This window comes from Oenanthe melanoleuca, chromosome 13 (genome assembly GCF_029582105.1).
Source record: "Oenanthe melanoleuca isolate GR-GAL-2019-014 chromosome 13, OMel1.0, whole genome shotgun sequence".
Classification (NCBI taxonomy): domain Eukaryota; kingdom Metazoa; phylum Chordata; class Aves; order Passeriformes; family Muscicapidae; genus Oenanthe; species Oenanthe melanoleuca.
Window position 1 is genome coordinate 14,476,064 of NC_079347.1, and position 21,848 is coordinate 14,497,911.

Consider the following 21,848-nt stretch of genomic DNA (forward strand, 5'->3'; position numbering starts at 1 on the left):
AAAAATCAGAGTTTGACTTATGAGCCTATTTGTCTCAAAAACAGTTAATTTTCATATCACAAAGTTTTTGAACATGTAACCCTTCCTTTCTCCCCCCTACAAACACACAGGACCTACCATTGTTCTGAATAACTGGTTCACTTTCTTCCTTTTGAAGGTTTTCTTGTCACCATCTGAGGTGGAAGGAAACACTGGCTGGCTCAGCCTGTGTGAGGCAATTGTTTCATCGGGTGCCACAGTGCTGACAGACAGAGTTAATCCTTAGAATGGAAACAATATTAGTTACACAAAATAAAACCAAAAAGGAGAGTCAGACTGTAAGACAAAGCAGAACTCAAAATTGTGAACTACTGCAAAGACTAGAAAAAATTGAGACATTTTTAATCTGGCTATAACTTTAGAATAAAAAAATTGAATAACAGGGAAACAATAAACTTAATTACATTGAAACTGATGAGTGAAAAATAAAAAGAGCCAATGTGGCCAAAGAATTAAAAATAGATAAATGCATGACAAAGAAGTGGGCCATGGCAGTGTGTTGTGCTAAACATCTGTTACAGCATCTGGAAAGAGAGGGGCAGTGGGAGGGATAGATGAAATGCAGGCTAAGAAATAGGATGTCCTATGGAACCAGGGGGTGAAACTGGGCCTGTTTTCTCTGTGTGCCCCAGCCCAGAGATGAGCTCCAGCTTTAGCCACCCTTTCCCCTTCTCTTTCACACAACCACCCCTCTGTCTAGGGGCAGCTGTGTTATCTTGCTTCCCCTGCCTCCCATGGTGAGGGAATCTATGGGATTCCTCTCTGGCTTCAAAAGCCAGAAGCTGAAATCCTGTTATGGGGCAGCCTGTGGGGATATTCATGCCCAAAGCAGAGCATGGAGCATTTCTCCCTGTTTCACACACTGCCCTTGGCTGTGAGCCCTCGTTTCTGCCCCTCAGACCCTACACAGCAGGGAAGCTGAATAAACCCTGCCTCCTTCTAGGCAGCAGGAATGCTCACACTGCACAAGGAAGTGAAATTCAGAGCTCCAGGAGCTCCGTTTTAGAATTGAGAATTCAGTTTTAGAATTTGCATTTTGCACAAGGTGCTATGGTGTTGCCAAGCATTTGGAGCAGTCCAGCCTCACATGCACAGTGCACTCTTCAATAATACCCTTTGTCCAGAGGATTTCACAGGGGTGGGGAGATCTGCCAGCCCTGCTTGGAGCAAACCCTTCATTGCTGTTTTCTTAACACCCTAATAAAGTTCAGAGCTCTCAGCCCAGTGCAAGCACCTTACCTGGGATAGTTGGCATGGAACGACTGACAGTGCTCATCTGCTTGAGGACAGAAGTTTTCTGAGGTGCCACCACGTGTTCTGAGAGGTTGGTGTCACTCATGAACTCGTATTTCCTTGAGAGCTGTTAAATAAAAAAGCCCCAAGATTAATGATGAACTGAGGCTTTGGTTCATGTATCATATTATGTACAATCTAAAAACATGCAAGACCTTTGCACATAATTTATAGTTAGATAAAAACTTTTCATTCTACATAGAAAAAAAGAATTCTAAACAAAGTTATAGAAGCAATCTGTGATCTGAAATCTGAATTCCTAGCCTATTTTTGGCATAATACCATCAGACAACTCTATGTGTGAACTGCAAAGCAAAATGAAGTTTTGAAAACATTTTTCTCTATCGTATTAACATGCCCAGCTTGGCTGCTGCAAAGCCTTGTCACTGCTTTTTTGAAGCAGAAGAAAATCCTCTAACTCAATACACAGTGGGATCCCCAGTTTAGTGTATGTGTTATCAAATTTCATCAAAAACCAAAGGTGTTACTTGGTTTTGTATATCAGTGCTTCTCAAAGCATGACTGTGCTTTATCTCTCTTTTGCATAAGGACATGCAGTGTAAGACAGTCACAACCATCTGTGAGTTTCTCTGTGCTTCCCCAGTCTTGGCTTTCTACTTCATTCATTTCACCTTTGATGATTCCTTCAAACATTTTTGATCAAATTATTTATGCTCCCTCCATGTAATTCAACAATCTGCTACTGCCTGGCTTTTTAATTCAGACATGGATTGTGTATCTAGAGGACATTTACTAAAATAAAATTCTCCTGAGGATTAAACTCTCTATAAAAAGGGCCCAGTGTAAGTTACATAAGTCACTGTAATGATCCAGCAGGGCAATAAAAGCCCTGGGATGATCTATGGAGCGAGAGATGCCAGCACTTCCAAACTTCAGTCTGGCACCATTTAAGGAGCTCTGTTTGCAATCTTGCAATTTCCTAACAGCTGCATGTTCCACAACAAGGTACAAAACGTACAGGGCTCATCACTTTTGAAATAGCCCTGACTGTGAGGAGCTGCCATGAAATGTCAGCACAGTCAATTGCCTCTCCACAGAAAAGCAGCTTAACCCTCCCCACTCAGTGCTCCTTTCTGAGCTTCAGAGTCTGCAGCCTTGGAGCTCTGGTATCTGTCACCAGAAGCCAGGAGAGATGATCTGATTTTCTCACTGATTTGTTTCCTCCACAGCATCTTGCATGTTTCATTCGTGGCAGGACAGATCATCTCTGCATCCTGCAATCTTCCCTTTATGGCAGCTGGAGTTCTCTGGGATATTTAATTATTTTTCTAAGGAAAGGAGTAATGTCCTCTTTTTCATGGATTATAAAATACTAAATCAGTAACATACACTTTTCATGTCAGTGATAGAAATATCAGCTGCTGTCTTCTCATCAGCAAACACCACACTGCTTCTTTTTGTTCTTTTTTTGGACCTTCTCATCTTGACTTCAGGATGAGGATTGATCTGTGGAGCAGTCTCCTCTGATTCTGCTTTTCCTTGCTTTGGTAGCACTGCTTCCAGATCAAAGCTGCAGGAGCAAAGGAAAGAAAGTACAAGTTGCTGAGTGATATTTTAAAAGCTGCTAGTATTCTGATGTCATTTCCCCATGAAATATAAATGCAGGTCATTCTTTCCTTCTACTTTCTAGGCAGCCTTGCAAACTGCTGGCAAAAGTATCTGATGTGCTTCAGCAGCTGGCAGCTGGAGATACAAATAAAGTGTCTTCAGGCAGTGTGACCATCCTAAAATGTAGTGAAGAACATAAAACATTCAAATGAGCTCAAATTGCTGTTTAAAGATTTGTGCAGCAGCTTAAGAGCTCCTCAACTGAACAGAGTAGAGCTGACATGGCAAGTTGATGTGTGGTGACTGTGGTGCTGAAAGCAAGACCTGCTGTTGTGGTTGTACAAGAACCAAAGTGGAACTGAGTATTGCCATCTCTTGCCACGTTTCAAATGCATCCTCCTATTTATTTCACCAGATTGGACAAGAATGCACATACCCAGAGATTAACCTCCCCTCCACCTTCTCTTTTCTGCTAATTTTTACAGTTTAAAATTTGGGCTACTTCTCACTAAACTACAACAACAACAACAAAGCCCATGAAATCAGTGCTGGCTTTATTTTGGTGCTAGCTTTACTCCCATCTCAACCTTAGGAACATGGGACTGAACTTATGTTACAACATAAAAATTGATATATCCAGAAGTGTGGTGATTCTGGTGACCTGTGCTTCCCAAAAACCAATTAGCATCCCAAGAACTAAAAGCAGGTGCAGGATGCTGTTGCTCCAGTGGGTTCTGTCAGAGGTGTCCTGCTGTACTGCAGCACACAAATGATGTTTGTCTGCTCCCCCCTTCTGGAGGGGAAGCTGCAGGGCAGCAGGAGCCTCAGGAATCTCAAAGCAGAACAAGTGGTGTCCTAAGAACCAACCCTTTCACATTAGGGTCATGCACCCCTGGACTTTTTCAAAGTGAACCAGTCAAAAAGGGAGATCAGATGTTTAAAAAATATTCAAACACTGCTCAACAAGTTCAGTTTTATCTGTACCTTGTTTGGGAAGAAGTTCTGTGTGCCTGAAGGATAATTTGTAAAGAGAAAAAAACAATTTATGGATAAAAAAGCTATACCTGTGATTGTTCCTTCAAACTTAAAAGCCTTTTTGTTTTCCAGTGTTGCAGTTAAAACACATTAGGCAAAGCATTTTACATTACTACAGACTTTACAAAAATCTTCCACCTCCTTTTCAAGTTTGTAAAAATTGTTCCTTTCCTATTCACATTTTACAAACAAAAAGATGCTAGTTAAGTTAAAAACTCTATAAAAAGAAACTTGTAAAAAACCCTAGATCTTGTTAAATTTTTGAAAAGTAATTTAATTTTTAAAATAGTTATTTTCTGAAAATGAAATGTCACTGTTTTGTTTTTTCAATGAGAGTTGAACACACTTTGTCTATTAAGACTGAAACACTGTAGTTTTCAGCCTGGAGGAAGTGATAGCCACAGTTAAAAATAATATTGGTGTTGTCTGAAAAGGCTGCTGGTGGTCTTCATTCCTTTTTAAAAGTCTTTTTGTTTCATTTCATAAAACTGATTGAAAACCAGAACTCTATATATTTATATTTATATTTATATTTATATTATATTTTTTATATTTATATTTATATTTATATTTATATTTATATTTATATTTATATTTATATTTATATTTATATTTATATTTATATTTATATTTATATTTATATTTATATTTATATTTATATTTATAACCAACCTTTCTGAAGGAAGCTTTTTGGGGGTGCTGCAGTCTGAACCCATGGAGCACATGGAGATGAAGGATAACTGGCGGTAGGACTTCAGCATCGACCTCGGCCGCCCGACCCTCTTGTCATCAAACTCTGGCTACAGGATGGCAAAGAGAAACAACCTGTCAAAACCCCTGCATCTTCAATTCACCCTCCTCAACCAGGCTGTGCAGGTGTGTAACACCTGGCATGAAAGAAGTTGTCTGCTCCCATTAATTACTGTGATTTATCCTCTGTCTGGGTGAATTCTCACTCTTCAAACTGCCCAATTCACAAAGTACATTCTCTCCAAAATTTTAAATAGGCTGGGTCTTTTTAAGTGCTGGTCTCCAAGAGTGCTTGAGGGTTCAAGCAAGAGGAAAGATTTCTGATTGGGAATTACAGCCTCTGTTATTGCAAAATAAAAACCATATTCAGATAGATATATAGAATTGTCATCATGCAGGTGTATAATACAGCACATATCCTAAATTTAAGTTAGAACCTTGCTACTTTTCCCCCTGTAACAGGAGAAATAAATCCTATTATAAAATTACCAATGCTGAAAGCAACAATATAAAATAATTTCCAAAGTAACTGGCATTTAATCACAAAAAACAGGCAATGTCATTCTTGCTAGCCTGCAAAATTCAGATAGAAAATTTTATTCAAGAATTGTCTGGAGAGTTTGTGTTCAGAAGTTATCCCTCTATTCCCAGATATTTCAGTTTGTTCTCAACTAATATTTATAGTATTATACACATGACAGGTTTTACTTCACAACACAGCTGGAAGTGGCTGGCACAGGGAGACATCAGTTGCAGATCAAAGCCCTAAACCACTAAGAAAAATTACAGAGAACAAATATGAGAACTTGTTTTTACTTCCTCAATAAGGCTGAAAAGACTTGCAATTTTAAGTCTTAATAAAATATACTCAAAATCTTCCAGAATGAGGAATGTTTGATGTGTCAGAGGATTGAATCAGCTCTTGGTTGATACAACTCAGATCCTACTACCTTTAGATCACGAGAAAACCCATAAGAAAAAAAACAGCATGCTTTTCTTTAGAACAAGAAGTGTGTTAAGTAAAGAGAAATTGGGGTAGAGGTTAAAAGGAGAGTAATACCAATTCTCTGGTTCCATATTGTTTTTCCACTTTGACTTTCAAGTGCATGAAACACTCCTCCATCCGGTCATGGAAAGGACGAAGATTATCAGAAACTCTTCTTTCATGGATTCTAATTCCAGCCCCAAGGAAAGGTATCTTAGGAGGAACAAAAGAAGAAAAAAAGTGAGACTTTTCAAGTGGGTCCAACAGCCTCTCTGTTTAGATTATCTGGGATATCAGCTGCAAAACTCTTCCTGTGACTGTGGATTTGCCCACTGATCTCAGCTTGGAGTAGCAAATACAAGATGCAAAAGGCTCATGGAAAATGGGCTTTTCCAGTAAACTTCTGAAAAATGTTGGCTGCCTCACAGAGGCTCTCTTCTCTCTTCTGTGTATTATCATGTTATGAGATTTGTGCAAAATACTTTTAGCTCTCCTTCAGCCACTAACCTTTTCTAACTGCTTTACTTCATCTTTTAACTCTTTTGCATTAATATCTGGAGTTTTTGGTAAAATCCACCTAGATTCCATGCTTCCTTTCTGTGTTCTGACTCAGTAAATATTGTGAACATTGGTTCACCCATCACATTGATCATATTTTATGGAAGTGCAATTTCAGTGTAACTTTTAAAATCATGGTATTAAAGCCCATCTGTTACAGGTCTGTTTGTCCTCCTTAGAGGGATTTGCAGGGATAGGTAGAAATTACCCCTTATTTCCTAAATGCCAGATGGACACTGTGGTCAGTCAATCCCACTGAACTCACTGAGTGATTCTGATGGCCAGAAAACAACAAAGCTGTTGTGGGCAATGATACAGGAGAAACTGTAAAGGTACAACTCAAATAATAACCAAACTGGGATGAATCAAAATGAAATAGGAAGAAACTTCAAAAACAGTAAGAAAATAGTACAAACAATTCCAATAAACTACTTGGAAGATTCATTTCAAGCTAAGAGAGGAATAAACAGTAAATTTTTGCTGTTCCTCATCTATGAAAGAGAGACAGAATCATAGAATCATTGAATAGTTTTGGGTTAGAAGGGACATTTAAAGGTCTTCCAGTTCAATCTCCTGCCATAGGCAGGGGCATCTTCAATTCCATCATGTAGCTCAGAGCCAACCTGACCTTGGATGTTTCTAGGCATGTTTTTAAAAGTACAAAAAATGAGACATGGAATATGAAGAGAACACCTTGAGCCATTCCTTTCTGATAGTAAAATCCCAGGTGAACTCTCACTATTTCTAACCATCCCTCTATCTCTCTATTGATACCAATGATTTCTATTCTGGACTGGTTAATGGAAATAGAATGGATAATTTCATGGGTTTTTTTCTGCCCCATTATCATTACCAGGTCAACAGAAAGAGCCATTTGCCATTGAATCTCAGCAAAAATAGAGTATTTTCTGCTACCACCTTCCATAGGTGCACTTTCCTCCTTGAGGACAAAAGGGTTCTGCAGGCTGGTTGTCTTAACATATATACACTGTATATAAAGTAATAAATAGTAAACCCAAATAACCTTAGTGTTGCCAGGGGAGGGAGAACATTCAGTTCTCCTCTGGAGATACAGATTAAAAATATTTCCTAGTAACCTTCCATGCTATTTGCCACACAGAAGACACATAGCAACAGTCTTGAAGGGTCACTGAGCATGAAAATAATTCCTGAGAGGAGTAAACACTCCATTAATGTTTCTATGAGAAAAAAAAAATTCCACAAAAACCAAATATTCTAGGAAAGAGTTGTTTCCCAAGAGAGTTTATGATATTTGCCAACTCCAGGAATTCATGAAATCATTATGGCTTTTGTCATGCTCTCAGTTTTCTCTTCAGCAATACAACCCAAGTTGGAAATCCTGGTCCTTTTAACCATAAATGTAACCTGCTATATGTGGCTTTTGATAAACCATTCCAGATGATGTGTTCTGCAAAATACCTTTCAGGGGTTAAAAAAAAAGAGTGGAAATGACAAAATCACTTCAATGCTGTGTTTCTCCTGCTAGACAGGGTTGGAACAAAGGAACCCCTGGTGAAGCCCCAGTGGTGGCTGCCAGTGAGAAGTTACCTGCCAAGCAATCAGATCTTTGAGTCTGTTCAGTTTTTCTGTATCCTCTGGATGGTGTTTGATATATTCTTCTGTAAAGAAAGCCTTAGACAAAAAAATTAAATAAATACAGTCCATCATTTTGACAGGTAAAGAAATCAAGCATGTATCCACAGAGCCCAGCTGGTGCTCAGAATACTGGTCATCAAAGAGGAGAGACTCATGCATGGTCCTCAGCCAGATGCTGCTGGTGATAATTTCTCCCTCTATCAGTTGGGAACTGAGGTGCACTTCATAAAAAGAAGCATTTGGACTTTATCCAGCACTTCTTACTTTGAGACCCTTATTATGAAACCCAATTATTGTTTCTTTCATTAAGTTTACAGTGAAACTAAAAAGGCACAGATTTGAAGTGTCATATTTTACATCAGCTGATAACTTCAATTATTCTGGTTTGCTTTCATAGACAGATGTGACCAGGAAATGAGGATATGAGGATCCCTTAACTGATGGAATGATGGCTTTCCTGTTCCCCATCCTCACTTTAACAAAGGGTGTAGGAGGATTATGAAATGATGAACCTGAGAATGCTCTTTGCAGTGACTCAAAAGCTCCTACCTTCTCATATTTAGCAAAGCCACCCATAACAGCTGGATCAACAATTCCATTCAGAAGCATGGAAAGTGGATTAATAGGGAGGTTCTCATCACTCTGGTACTGGTTAATCATCATCAAAATCTTTTCATTTGTCGTGGACATAGTCTCAATAGCATTCTCCAAAGGACTAATTGTGCACTGTAAAGAAACAAGAACAAGAAACTTCTAAGGTTCATAAAGACATAAACAGATCTTTTTGGTTTTATGAAACTCATGTACATGAATGACAGTTTTGCAATTCAGCAAACCCACACAGGCTTGTTCAACTCTGGAACTATAAATCAGCATAAGATATATTGATCCTGCACTGAGCAGGAGAAAGATTAAATGGAAATAACAATGGTTTTGTACATGCATAAAGAAGTAACTGTAGCCTTGTTGATAATTTTGCAAACTGGTTTGTACATGAGGATTCAGCTGCTCCAAATTGGGAGGGGCCTGGCACGTTAATACTCACCTGAGATATGGAGACCACCTCAAACCAGCGCAGGATTCCTGGAAGTTTGTAGGCTGTGACAAATGATGTCCTCTCAATCCACATAGACTATTAAAAAACAGCAGGAGAAAATGATACTTCAGGATTGAAACTTTAATATTTTTGTCTTCTGAGATGTCAGGGTGAAACAGATGTAGATGGAAAACATATGCATATTTTAGCATAAAAAGACACTGCAAACTAAGTCTACACTGTGATGTGAACAAATAATCTTCCTGATTTCAGATTAGGAAATCCCCAGGCACAAAGCCTGCACAAAGCAGGGGAAAAATAAAATTACCCTTGAATCTTTTAGTTTGTGTTCTTATTTTTGCCATTACAGATGGAATGACTGTCATTAAATGACAGAGCTCTCTCCTCTACCCAGATTATATTTCCTACCTCCACATTCAAAAGGTAATTCTGCAATTAAAAGCAGTAATGGCCCCATAACAACTTGCCAGCATTCTGACTTTTTGTTCCTCACATTTTTCTTTTCTAAACAAGGCTGGCTGTTGGTATTTTAGAATAGTTCAGAATAGTCACTGTTTCATTTACCCTGCTGCTCCTTATTCCAGTATCAGCTCAGTGAAACTGCCAGTACTGAGAAATACCATAACAGAAGTAATGAAGACACCCCAGCTGTCCCAGTTCCCACCTCTTTGAAGGAAACATGCATCTTATCTATTGTCTTCAGCAATGAAAACATCAACAATTCAGTTCTTGTCAAACCATTTCAAGGTATATTCATAAATGGGCCCAAAACTCTGTAGTTTGCAAAGGCAGCCAAGGTGCAGCCTGAGTCTTGACAATACATTCTGGGAGGTCAGGGTAGAGTTTGTGTCTGAAGTGTTGATTTAACAGCAGGTAGGAAGCTCTTACATGAAAGTGTTGACTCTGCTAATCAGCACACACCTAACAGAAATTGTACATTTTGGAAAGAAATGGCTTTTCTCAGCAGTATGCCAAGAGCACAGCTTGGATGGGATGCTTTTCAAAACAAACCATAAAATACCAGATACCTGTAAAATAAAAGTACAGACACTCACCACAGTTTTGTGCTTTACACTGAAAAGTAATTTATGGTGGTGTAGATTTCTTAGAACATTTGAAGAGTGAAGGCCATTCCTCAGCATTCCACCATTAGACATGGAAGTAAAAATGACATAGGCAGTTCTCTCATGAGGTGAGATTTCACAGAAAGCAGACAACACTCACCTCATTGCCAGGCTGGCAGCTGATGGAAGTGTTGCAAACACAAAAGCAGCAAAGCATTTGATATTTGCTCACCTGTCACCTCAATCTGTAGCAGAAAAATTACTGCTTAACACAAACATGCTGAACATGTTTAACTGCATAATGTTTACCTGCAGCTGGAACAGTGATGTATAATTATGTACACAGGGGGAGTGCTGAAATAGAGAAGTCTTGCATTTGGTTTTTTTGAACCAGATCTTACAGTTAAGGTGTCTATAATGAGTAATCTGAGCCTAAGGAAGGAGCTAGGATCAAAATTCAGTCACAGTTACCAGAACTACATCCATCACCTTGTCATTAATTTACTTACAGCAAATTCATTTTCAGGGTCAACAGATCCTTTTCTGACTGGTCTTGAATAGTGGAAGCGCTGCACGTTGTTTGACTTATAAAAGCTGAAAGATTTTAAATGACTCTTGTAAAATGCAGAAACCAGAAATTAATGGATCTCGTTATTGCAGAGGAATATTTCATTTTGAGTAGTTGACTTTTTAATTAAAAGTAAATTTACTGCTCAGAAAAAAAAGGATTTTACTGGAAACTCAGAAGGCAACTACTTTATCTATAAATCAGGGTGAACACACAGTATTTTACAAGTATTAAACTTCAACTTGGGACTGGGTGTATTTCCCAGGTATAAAAATTCTAGAACTTCCAGATGATTGTTCAAATCTACAGGAGGACTAGAAGATATTTCCCTCTCCTATCTTGCTGTGGCACGTGCCCTGCTTGCCAGCTTTATCCTGGTTTATGAAAGGAGTCTCTTTCCTTCAAAAGAATTGAGTGAGCAGGGCAGGGACTTTCACCAGGACTGGAACACAGCACACGACAAAGCAATTTAATCTTGTCAACAATCCCTGCTCACAATGCTGAACAACACTCAACAAATTAAACAACTGAAGCCATTAATAATGATCTCTTGAAATAGATAATAGAATGTGTGTAAGTGCCTGTAGAGGGGTACACTAATGTAAAGAATCCTTTGCAAGTTAATGTCTGTTCTGTTCAGCTAATGTTTCATTCTCCATCATTGTGAGCACATTTTTCCACTCAATTTGCAACCACTTGGCTTTCAGCACACAGGGACTGCAGAATTTTGGCCAAGTATTTTGCTGTCCACAGAAGAATCTCTTCTTCATCTCCTTTAAAGATGAATTAAATTTAAGCCCTTGTTAAGTAAAAACTAATGTTGTGGGGGCAAAAAAAATCTCAGAAATCTCTTCCAGCAAAACTGAACCATGTTTTGAAAGCCCAGAAAAACAAATGGAGAAGCCCCAAACATCTGAGTTAAGCAAACCATGATATGTTATTTCATAGGAAATGATAATTTCTGATCCAAACTGCTAAGATTATCTTAATCAGTAAAGAAAAGTAACTAAAAATATTGTCACACTGAGTCAGATCCCTTTATCTGAAAGGACAGATATTTTGGAGCTCTTTGATAGAATAAATGCATTGCCATCTCCTACCATAATGAGGAATTAAATTTCCAATAAAGTAAACTCATAAAAGTAGATCCTTAAGCCCAGATGTAATCAGCAGTTTGGGTGAATTCTGCAGCTGAGACAAACCATTACAAAATCTCCCCTATGAGCAGGGATTGTACTTTAGGTGGAACACTTTGCTTCACAAACTGAAGCAGTTTGAAGTGTGACTGGTTATACACCGAAATCTGGTCCTACAGGACCACATTTATCATCTGCCTTTCAGTTACTGATTTTAAAATGAATCAAGTTGAAATTAGAACCACAATTTTTGTGGCTTTTTGGCCTGTGTTTGTTTGTTTTAAAATCCTGTCACATTGGTGCATGTGGGAAGGTGATTCTTATTTTTCCACTCTGAGCCAGTTGCTGCTTCAGGAAAGATTCCACAGGGCTGCAGACCAAGGACACAACTGGTTTGGAAGCAGCTCTTGGCCAGTCTGTTCTCAGAACACTTTGGCCAATTCATTTCTTTTATTCCTCCACAAAATCCATAGAACCAGCAGAAATCATTTTGCTGCCGTGTATTCTGCACTGGAGCAGACAAGATAAAACAAGATTCCATCATTCCAGAGCCTACATTCAGAGCCCTCTCTCCAGTCTGAGAAGCTGTGCTGAAAACTCAGTAACTTTGACCCAAAGCACAGATTCCACCTCCTTGCCCTGAGTGATTTCTTCAGTGGGAGGTGGGTGCAGGCTCCTTGATGGAATTCCTGGGGAGTTTCCAGGACACACTGGATGGAGCTCTGAGCCATGTCCCTGGGGGTTGGACTGGGCAGCCTGTGAAGGTCCCTTCCCTCACAAACTGTTCTCTCATTCTCATCAGTAAATCCAGACAACAAAAACTCCAAGATTCATTGGCAAATGACTGAATTCACAAAATAATGGTTGTCAGTTTAATAATATGGACTGATTTTCATTATACTATCTAGAAATTCACTTACTTTATGATTTGATCAGGCACTGCCTTATTTTTGAATCTAGGTTGCTCCTCCAGGACTGGCTGCACTGTAAAACATTGGATATCTGAAATTGTGAAAGTTAAGGGCATGTTATTAACTACTAGCTTGACATACTGTAGGCTGTAGGAGAAATAAAAAAAATAATAATAATCAAAAGAGACATTTTCTGATGAAAAATATGAAGTGTCCAGGGTTTCATTTCTGGAGTTTCCTTGGCCAAAAAAGGAAAAATCTGCCAGTATTAACCAGTGAATACATATTAATTCTGAACTGTATATTTTTATTATTTCCTGAGCTTGAATATCTGCAGCAGAATTTATCACACTGACTCATTCATTAAATTTTTAAGCTCAGGCAACTTACAAAAATAACATCAACCACATCTGATGCTAACAGTTTCACTGTTTAGCTTTAGGCATGCATAAAGTCATGATGGTTAACATTTCGTTTTGAAATCTGTAACTCAGCAGCCCTTTTACTTGAGATTTCCTTTTTCTATAGAAGTGCTGTTCTTAAAATGTGAATACTGTATTTATAAGTAAATATATCACATTCTTACATATTTCAGTATGTTTGAAACTCATGCCCTCTGGTTAGATCCTTTTGCATAAGTGCAGAAGTAGTGCCTATCTCCTGCTCCTTGCAAATAGATGGGCAAATTCTACCTCAAGGACTGAAGCATGTGTACTCCAAAAAAAAAAAAAAATTAATTAGCTAAGAGACAAGACAGGATGGGGAGAGCCTGGATTTCAAGCTTAATGTCCTATTTTAGACAAGCCTGTAATATTCCCACTTCAGACCCAACAGTGTGAAAAGAAAAATAGTCCCTTTCTCCTCCAGAAAGTTCTACCAGAATAGACTCAAGAAAGTATGTGAAGTGCTACAATATTACCTTGAAAATTAATAAAGGAAAACCAGCAGGCAAAAACAAATGTCTGATAAAACGAGGTGATCATGTATCTGCTCAGTCAGTAATGACTCAAATCAGAAGAAAAAGATAATCAGAGTTATTCTAACCAAGAAAAACTGAGGCCATTCTACAAGTTGGTTTACAACATTTGTAAGTTAATTTTCCTAAGAAAATTTCTGAGGTGCTTAGAACATGTTTATGTTGCCAAGAAATGGAGTTGATACCAAAGTGTGCTGCCAGTCAGAGCAGTGCTCAAAAACATGAATTTATTATCAAAACACAGCAGCTATGAATGTGAGGTGACAGAAAATTTGCTGCTTTAAACTGGGTCTCTTCAAGTGTGTGACACTGCTTTTGCCATTTGAAGAAAATAAAGCTAAACCATGTATGAAGTAGAGCGAATTTTCTTCCCTGAAGGGCTGTCAAGCCCCAGCACAGCTGCCCAGGGAAGGGGTTGAGTCACCAGCCCTGCAGGGGTTTAACAGACATGCAGATGTGGCACTTGGGAGCATGGGTGAACAAGGTTTATGGCTGGACTCAACCTTAAAGGTTTTTTCCAACCTAAATATTTTTATGATGGATGAAAGAGACAGACTCCTTAGAGCTGCCAGGAAAACAGGAGCTCTCTTAGGAACAACCCAGAAAAGACGTGGAGGACGTGTAAGCAAACTGCAACCTGAGCTGCCACCTCAGTAAACTTTCAACCTTTCCAGGAAATCATAGTTTCACTCATATAAACTCATGCTAAGAAGGTTTCCCAGTGTGGACACTGCTGAAGGCTCATGGAAAAATCCAGATTTTTCTCAGGCTGTTTGCTTTCTCAGCTCCAGCTCAAACTTTTCCCAGGCTGGGGATTTTTCTCAGACACAAACCAGAGAAGGAAGAACACAGATAAACACCTGTTGCTGATCACAGAGCTGTGTGAGTGTCTTGTGATTTGCAGAAAGCATGTTTTCAAAGAGGTGTTGCCTTCTTGGACCAATGAGCCTTTTCTGCTTTGTTTCGCACGATCTATCCTATATAAGAGCGATGGTTTTTCAATAAGTCACTTCTTCCTGCTGCTTGGAAGGAGTCCTGTGTGTTGCTGCATTGTTTGGTGCTCCCAGTCGGGCAGGGACCCCAGCCCTCTGCCAGGTGCCACGTGTGCAAGGATACACTGGCCAGGAGAGCTCCTGACGTCCTCCCCGGGCGCCGCGGTCGTGTTCATCCTCTCGGCGCTGGGAAACCGGCTCAGCAGCTGGGCCTGGAAATCCTCCCTCCTCTCGTACTCCTTGCCACGGTAGATGAACACCTTGTTCTGCAAGGAATGGGCAGTCACTGCCTGGGCTGGGTGCTGCTGAGGCAGGAGCTGCACTTTCACGGGAATCTCATGGCAACCACAGCAGGGCCCAGGTTTTGGAATGGGTGCTGCTCTTTTCTGGGTGTTAATCAGCTCTAAGGCCAAACACCATTTTAACCAGGCTCTGGAAAGCAGCACTGACTCTCCAGAGACTCTGGACTCAGATTTTTATTATTCAGAAACAATAACACCAGCCTGTAATTCCACTGTTTTCCCAATGTTTTCAAGGCAGCTTTGGCCTTTAAACTTGGCAAGCAGGGCCTCTCATTGTTTCCAAGTGTGAAGAAAGCCTCCCTATTAATTGTTGTGTGTAAGAGAGGATTTTAGTAGTCAGAAATATAAAAAAAATAGGTTATTTTTATGGTCTCAACTCATGCACTACTGTGGTTAAAACAATGACCTCTTAAAAGGCTACAGTACAATCCAGCTGTGCACTACTTCCCGAGATCATCAGGTTTCCTTGAAAAACCAGAAGTCTGGATTTCCCTCATGGTAGTCAAAACCAGAGAAAAGTGAAGAAAAGAGAGTAGATTCAGCATATTTGAATAAAACCAGTTCAAACTTACCACAGTTGTCCTAAAGTAGGAACTGCAGCCATTCAGGAGAAAACTCAGAGCAGCACAAGACAGCTGTATGAACATGTCAGCTCTAAGCATATTAGAGGTCAAAAAGGGAATCTGGACATTGATCATGAGGAAAACAGGAAAACAAAAGGAGGACGAAACTAGATGAAAAAGTAAGAATTAATCAAGTTTACCCTAAGAAATGTTGGGAATCCTTGGCCATAATATCCAACAGCAAAATAGTCTGGCTTAGGTCTCAGAATTTTCATGATGTTTTCATAGAACTTTGCTTGCTGGATCTGAAAGCAAAACCAACTGAAATTACTCATCTTTGGGGGTTTTATCAACACTTTTTTAACCTCTACTACACTTGCAAGAGCTGTCAGCTGATGAGCCACAGCAATAATCAATTTCCACACAGGATGCTGCAGAGGGACATTAAACAAGTTAGGCTTAGAACAAGTTTTTCCATAAAATACCAAGTGTCATCTAGGTGTATGTCTGTGGGAATACAGCACTGCAACTCAAAACTGACACAAATATCTTTGAAGTCATGATAAAAAAAGAGCAAAAGAAGTTCTTTTTTAAATACACAGCATCATTCAAGAATATAAAGTTTTGATTCCCACAGATTTCCTGAGGAAGATTCAGGGATATCTATCGAATGAGCCCTAAACATCTGCTAAAAATCATATAAACATGAAATACTGAGAGTAGAAAAAATGTTTGTGGGGGGTGGGATCCTTTTTGGATTCATTAAATTTTAATGAAAACAAATAACTGAGTATTTTATTTTCCTTCAAATTTTTCCTTCTACCCTTTGGACCTCGGTCTAATTCCTTGTGCTGTAATATTTCCACAGTGCTGATTAGGACAGAATTATTCAGGCTTGTCAAGATCCAAGCTGCTAAAATTTAAAGAAAAATTTAGGAGGAAAAGTTCATCCAGGTGTTCCTTCTACCCTAAGGCAGTACAGAGGCTTCAAAACATGGCCTTTAAATTTCCCTAGGTGAAAATATGTTTATTTCATCTACAGACATTTCAAAATACCTCAATAAACAGATGTTCATGCAACTTTAACCAACAATTATTTATGAACCTTTCCTTTACCACTGGATTGCTACAGTGAGACAGGAACTCTTCAACACATGAATTAAAAATCCATTTTAGACCACAAGCTCATAGGCAGCTCTGCTGTTTGATAGCTGAAAAGCATTAATTTCTGTGACTGCAATAATTTGAAGATCTATATATAATCTTACCAAGTTTTGACTTAGAAGTTCATAGTCAAAAACCTCCTTTTCATATTGCTCTGCAAGTTCTTTGCATAAAGAGATGGCTTCTTCCCACATCTGCAATGCAACCACACATTCAGAAAGTAAATCCAGTCCCAACAAACAAATTTTCAATGCATCAGAGTTTAATAAAACTGCAGCTTTATTGATTATGCTGTCTTTAAGTGCAGTCATTTATTAACTGCACATTTAGAGTGGAAGACTCAGGGCAATCATAAACTTAAGGAAAGCAGATTAATGTTAAAAAATAAAAGTGTTTTACGACTCATTATAGGAAGGAATAAGTAAACCTACTTTATTATTAGAGTAACATTTTTTAAAAATTCACCTAACCTTTCAGATACATACCTTTCAGATAACCTTTCAGATTAAAGAAAGAAAAAGACTAAACCACTGAGGTGATAACATTCAGAACAGATCCCATGTACAGAGCAGTTTCTGAGGAAACTGACACCTGCCTGTCCTTAAAATACACACCATTTAACAAAATATTCTGCAGAATCACAGGGAGCCTTATCAGCTAAACAACTACAGCTCTGAAATTTCCACTTGCCCAGGGTAGCAGCTTCTTTCTTTCCCCACAGCTTAACAGCTGCCTGTAACAGAGTGTCACTGAAAAACCAGGACTGCTTTTCTCATCTCCTCTGGCCCTTCACTAAAGTCAGGATATTTCTCAAATTCTGTGTCCTCACCTGCTCAGAACAGAAGAGACAAAGGGGTCCCAGAGCAGAATTCTCTGCTGCTGAGAGGACAGTGCCAGGCACATATCAGACCATTCCCAGGGGCTGCCAGGGGCTCTTTGGCCAGGTATTCCTGACCCTGAGTGCTGGGTGCTGCACATCAGGAATTCTGAGGGTTTGGCTCTCCTGGGACAGTGGCTGGGCACTGCTGCAGTGCAGTCACTGCAGATGCCAACAGCAAATCTGAGAGGCTGAAGCTGAAACTTTCAACCTTGTGAATTATGGGAAGGGTTTCTTTTGCAAGAAGCAGTAATGAATTTCCTTCCCCCTCCATACCTTTGGTTACAGATGAACAAGACATAATGACTTAAAGGTTGTATTGGGTCATGGGATTAATTACCTGGCACTGCAGTTTCTTCCTGCTTTCTAGTCCTTTGCTTTATTTCCAAAATTCTCAGCTCTAATGCCATTGCATTGACAGGTAATTTTATTGACTTTTTTTTTTTTTTTTGTTTTAAATGGAACTGAACTGATGTACTGAGCATCAATCTTTTTAAGTTTAGGATACAATTCTCAGTCCTCTCTGAAACAAATATGTCTATTTTGAGCCATCTGGATTTTTCTGGGATAAGAGCTGAGTGGTTTAGAAATGGAGTCTGCATAGTCCATACTATTCTTTGAGAAGGGAAGTGGATTCACCATTTTTATTGTATTTTGCTGGTGCCTGACAGATGCTTGTGACAATGTGCTGAGACATTAGCTCTCTTTCTCTGTGAATGAGGTCATGGAAAGAACATCTTCCTATGGAACAGATATGCTCTGGGAATAAGCTCCAGGACACCATTTTCACTTGACCCACATTTCAAAGAAGCTTTTCCTCACAAATGTTTTATACAGGGCACATTCATTAAACACAGCTATTCAGAGCAGCACAGCAGAGAGATTTGGAGGGGAAGAACTCTCCAGACCTACCTTTCCTTTGTCAAAGTATTCTATGATCTTCTCATACAAATTCTCTTTCAGGTGTCTGTAGGTCTGTGAGCACTGGAACTCTGTTGACATGACTTGGGGTGCACACTGCTCATCTGACCACTGACAGTGAGAACACATCAAAAACAATTTTCAAGTTCAGTGTTTCACATCAAAGCCCCCATCCCACGAGGTCTGGTCCCCTGGGCTCTTCTGAATCTTCCCAAGTCCTTTCTACCCATCCACAGACAAACTGGGATTGCATTCACTGCCTCCTCAGACAAGTGCTGTGTTTCATGTGATAACCAGCACTAGACAGAATATCTAAAAAATATTTTAAAATGCTATACCTGCCCATCCTTGCCCCACCTACAAATTTTATATAAAAAAATCTAAGTGAGAACTTAGTTCTCTTTTTTTTTTCCAGTGATATCATCTTGGCTGACTTGACTTAGATCCTCTGTATTAAAATATTTCATATACTATTATCTTTGTCTATACTAATACAGACAATGTATCTCATATTTATATGATCATAAAAAATCAAAAGGAAGTGTAAGCAAAATAGCATAAATTTATATAGTTCTGCACTAAAGTAAATTCCATAAGAAATATCAGATTTTTGCTGACAAACATTTAAATTTGGAATGTCCCCTTGTAATGGAAATTGATCTTACTGACCATTTTAATTGATACTGTCCATTACATTGGTAAAGAATGATAGGTATAGTGAAAGATAATTAACTACCAGCTACAAAAGAAAGCAAACATAACTTGGTGATGTAATTAATATTATTTAAAATTAAAAGTTAGATGTCCCCTTGTGATAGCTGGAACTGTGCTTAATTTTCCTAACTTTTATGTTTAGGATAGTAAGAAATTAGGAAAATGAAAACTACGTTTGTACACAATGTTCTCACTGTAAAGGAAAACTATTTTTTCTACCATATTTAGTTTCAGCAATATATGTCTTTTAATCATCTACTGGAAATACAATTTCAACAATTAATGTTAATCTACTGCAGTATTTCTAACTAGAAACTTGAATACCCCTGTGAAAAATAACTCAGAGATTAAGACATTCACTTAAGAATATCAAATTGAAAACTGCAAAAGCTTAATTACATATTGAGTTTGGAAAATCTAACCTTCAGGAGCCACGTGTGGAGGAGAAGGGTATATGCTGCTTCTGTGTAATTCTCACAATCTAAATGAAGATCTCGCAATTTATACAAATACCTGATAGAGGAGAGAGCAAGGATTAGACTGGAGACTGGCATGACTGCAATGTGAGTGTCAAAATGTGCCAGATAACAGGAAACTCTGGATGTCACACTGTGACCCCAAAGAGCCTTCAAGGACACTGGGGGGGCTGGAGCTCTGGGCATGCGTTCACATTTTGCTGTGTCCTTTCTGTGGGTGGAACTGTGTGCAGGAAAGGAGAAGGAGCCAGCCCTGCCCCGTGGCAGACAGGAGGGATTGCTGCACTCCAGGGCCAAGAGAGCCCAAAATTCCTGCAGCTCTCCTCAGTGTCCTTCATGCACACAGGGGCAACCACAGCAGGTCACAGGAGGAAGCACAAAGGGGAAAACACCAGCCCAGAAAGGAAAGCAGGAAAGCACAACTGGGAGGTGGTGGGGGCAGAACAGCTGTAATAAGTTGAATTTTCTCCTTGATCCCCATGGCAGCTTCCAGCACTGTCACTGCCCACCATGGGGCTCAAGATGCATCTACAGCAGCCAGGGAGAAAATTGCATCCCTTCCTCTAGCTCACAGCAGGAGTTCTGAGACTTTCTGGGCAGCCCATGATGCTCCCATTCCCAGCTGCCAGAACAACAGAAAGTTTCCAACAGCTCCAGGGTGGGCTCTGAATCCCCTCCAGGGCTCATTTCAGATGGGATTCTGGCCTTTGTTATGCAGATTTTGCAGGAGAGGACAGGCAGGGAACAGGGAGATTTTGAAGCAGTAAGATTTGCTGCAGCCTACATGCAGAACTCTTGGAGACAGCAAGAGGCACACCTGCAGGAATTTGCCATTGGAGACAAGAGGCCATGGCACACCTGGAATTTGCCATTGGAGAGAAGAGGCCATGGCACACCTGCAGGAATTTGCCATTGGAGACAAGAGGCCATGGCACACCTGCAGGAATTTGCCTGTGCAGCTGCAGTTCCCACAGAAAATGCCTCAGCTGCACCCTGCCTGTGGACTGTTGCATTTTGAAGGAGATTCAGCATTTTGAAGGAGACTCAGCAGACTGGGCCATTCTATAAAACCAGAATGCTTTCCCTGCCGTCCTAAATGTGTGATACACCCCCACCTTAAACCTCAAACTTATCTGCTCTTTCTTAATTTTAAGCAATAGACAATGAATCTGAGTGATTTGATCAATTAAAAATTAATTCTTGTGGAAGAAAATGCTGCTGAATACATAGCACAGATTCCCAGTTGCTGAAGGCTAAGCTAACAACAGAGTGAGAATGCAGATGAGGACAGGGCTGCCACAGAGTCATTTGGGATGGCAAAGTAACAATAAATACAGAAATCCAAGCACTATGATAAAACCAGAACTCACAAGACAATATTAATTCCCTCTCCAAAAGAGATCCAATAGATTGGTTGCCATACCTGATGTACATTTCTTCACGGTTAATGTTCTTGTAGAAATTCTAGGGGCACAAATATTTAAAGTTACCTCCTAATGTCCTTTAATAAAATTATACACACACACACACATGCACACACACACACACACACACACACACAGAGACTGAGGTTTTGCTTTCCTTGGTAGTTAGAAAGCATAGAGAGCATGAAAAGTAGAATATTTACAGACTATCTGAAGTTTAAACTTGGAACTACTTCTTCAATTATTTTTATTAGTTATGTGTATGGTTTTATACATACATATACTTCTCCTAGGTCAGAATGGGACCATACTGAAGGCTTTTCTACTGAAGAAGAGGAAAATGTGGTTATCCAAATCATGAACAGAATAAGCCACATGCTCCAGCTACACTTGGTGGAAGCTGGTACGTATTGAAGCAGATGTGTAGCACTGCAGTTATGTACAGTGTTGTGCAATACCTCCAAAGAGGCCAGTTCCATGAAAAAAACTCATTTTCTGTCCCCATGACATGTTTGCAGGAATGCAAGCTGCTAAGGCTGTGCTAAATGCATGACAAGAATTGTGTCCTGAAGAGCTGCAGAAATTTCCACAGCATGGCACAGTGATTATTGAGGAACACAGAGTGTGTGAGTGGCAGAGGCTCCTCCTCAGCTTTGAGGAACTTCCTGGAGGAAGAACCTCTCTATGTGATATCCTCATTACAAAACAGGAATAGAAAAGAAGACAGAGTGGTCCAGGACAAGATGAGAGCCTCAAACCTTTTGGTACCCAAGTGCAAAGGTGCCTTGCAGGTTTCCTGCCCACATTTGAAAACTGTTACTGTTGAGATGCTGAAGCAGCAAGCTCCTCATCACAGC

At 39.6% G+C, this 21,848-nt stretch overlaps 1 protein-coding gene across 1 annotated transcript in view; it reads right to left on the reverse strand.

Moving 5' to 3' along the window:
• Window positions 1–21,848, reverse strand: part of DOCK2 (dedicator of cytokinesis 2) — a 150,968-nt gene that overhangs the window by 2,933 nt on the left and 126,187 nt on the right. Inside the window, exons 36-51 of the mRNA XM_056502223.1 lie at window positions 20,991–21,031; window positions 19,514–19,604; window positions 18,369–18,488; window positions 16,684–16,773; window positions 15,616–15,720; window positions 14,675–14,816; window positions 12,592–12,673; window positions 10,477–10,561; window positions 8,892–8,978; window positions 8,396–8,572; window positions 7,799–7,882; window positions 5,747–5,884; window positions 4,609–4,736; window positions 2,683–2,863; window positions 1,279–1,399; window positions 118–260 (exon numbers count right to left, since the gene is read on the reverse strand). Of these exons, the coding sequence (XP_056358198.1) occupies window positions 118–260; window positions 1,279–1,399; window positions 2,683–2,863; window positions 4,609–4,736; window positions 5,747–5,884; window positions 7,799–7,882; window positions 8,396–8,572; window positions 8,892–8,978; window positions 10,477–10,561; window positions 12,592–12,673; window positions 14,675–14,816; window positions 15,616–15,720; window positions 16,684–16,773; window positions 18,369–18,488; window positions 19,514–19,604; window positions 20,991–21,031 (1,815 nt within the window). The remainder of the gene's footprint in view (window positions 1–117; window positions 261–1,278; window positions 1,400–2,682; window positions 2,864–4,608; window positions 4,737–5,746; window positions 5,885–7,798; window positions 7,883–8,395; window positions 8,573–8,891; window positions 8,979–10,476; window positions 10,562–12,591; window positions 12,674–14,674; window positions 14,817–15,615; window positions 15,721–16,683; window positions 16,774–18,368; window positions 18,489–19,513; window positions 19,605–20,990; window positions 21,032–21,848) is intronic.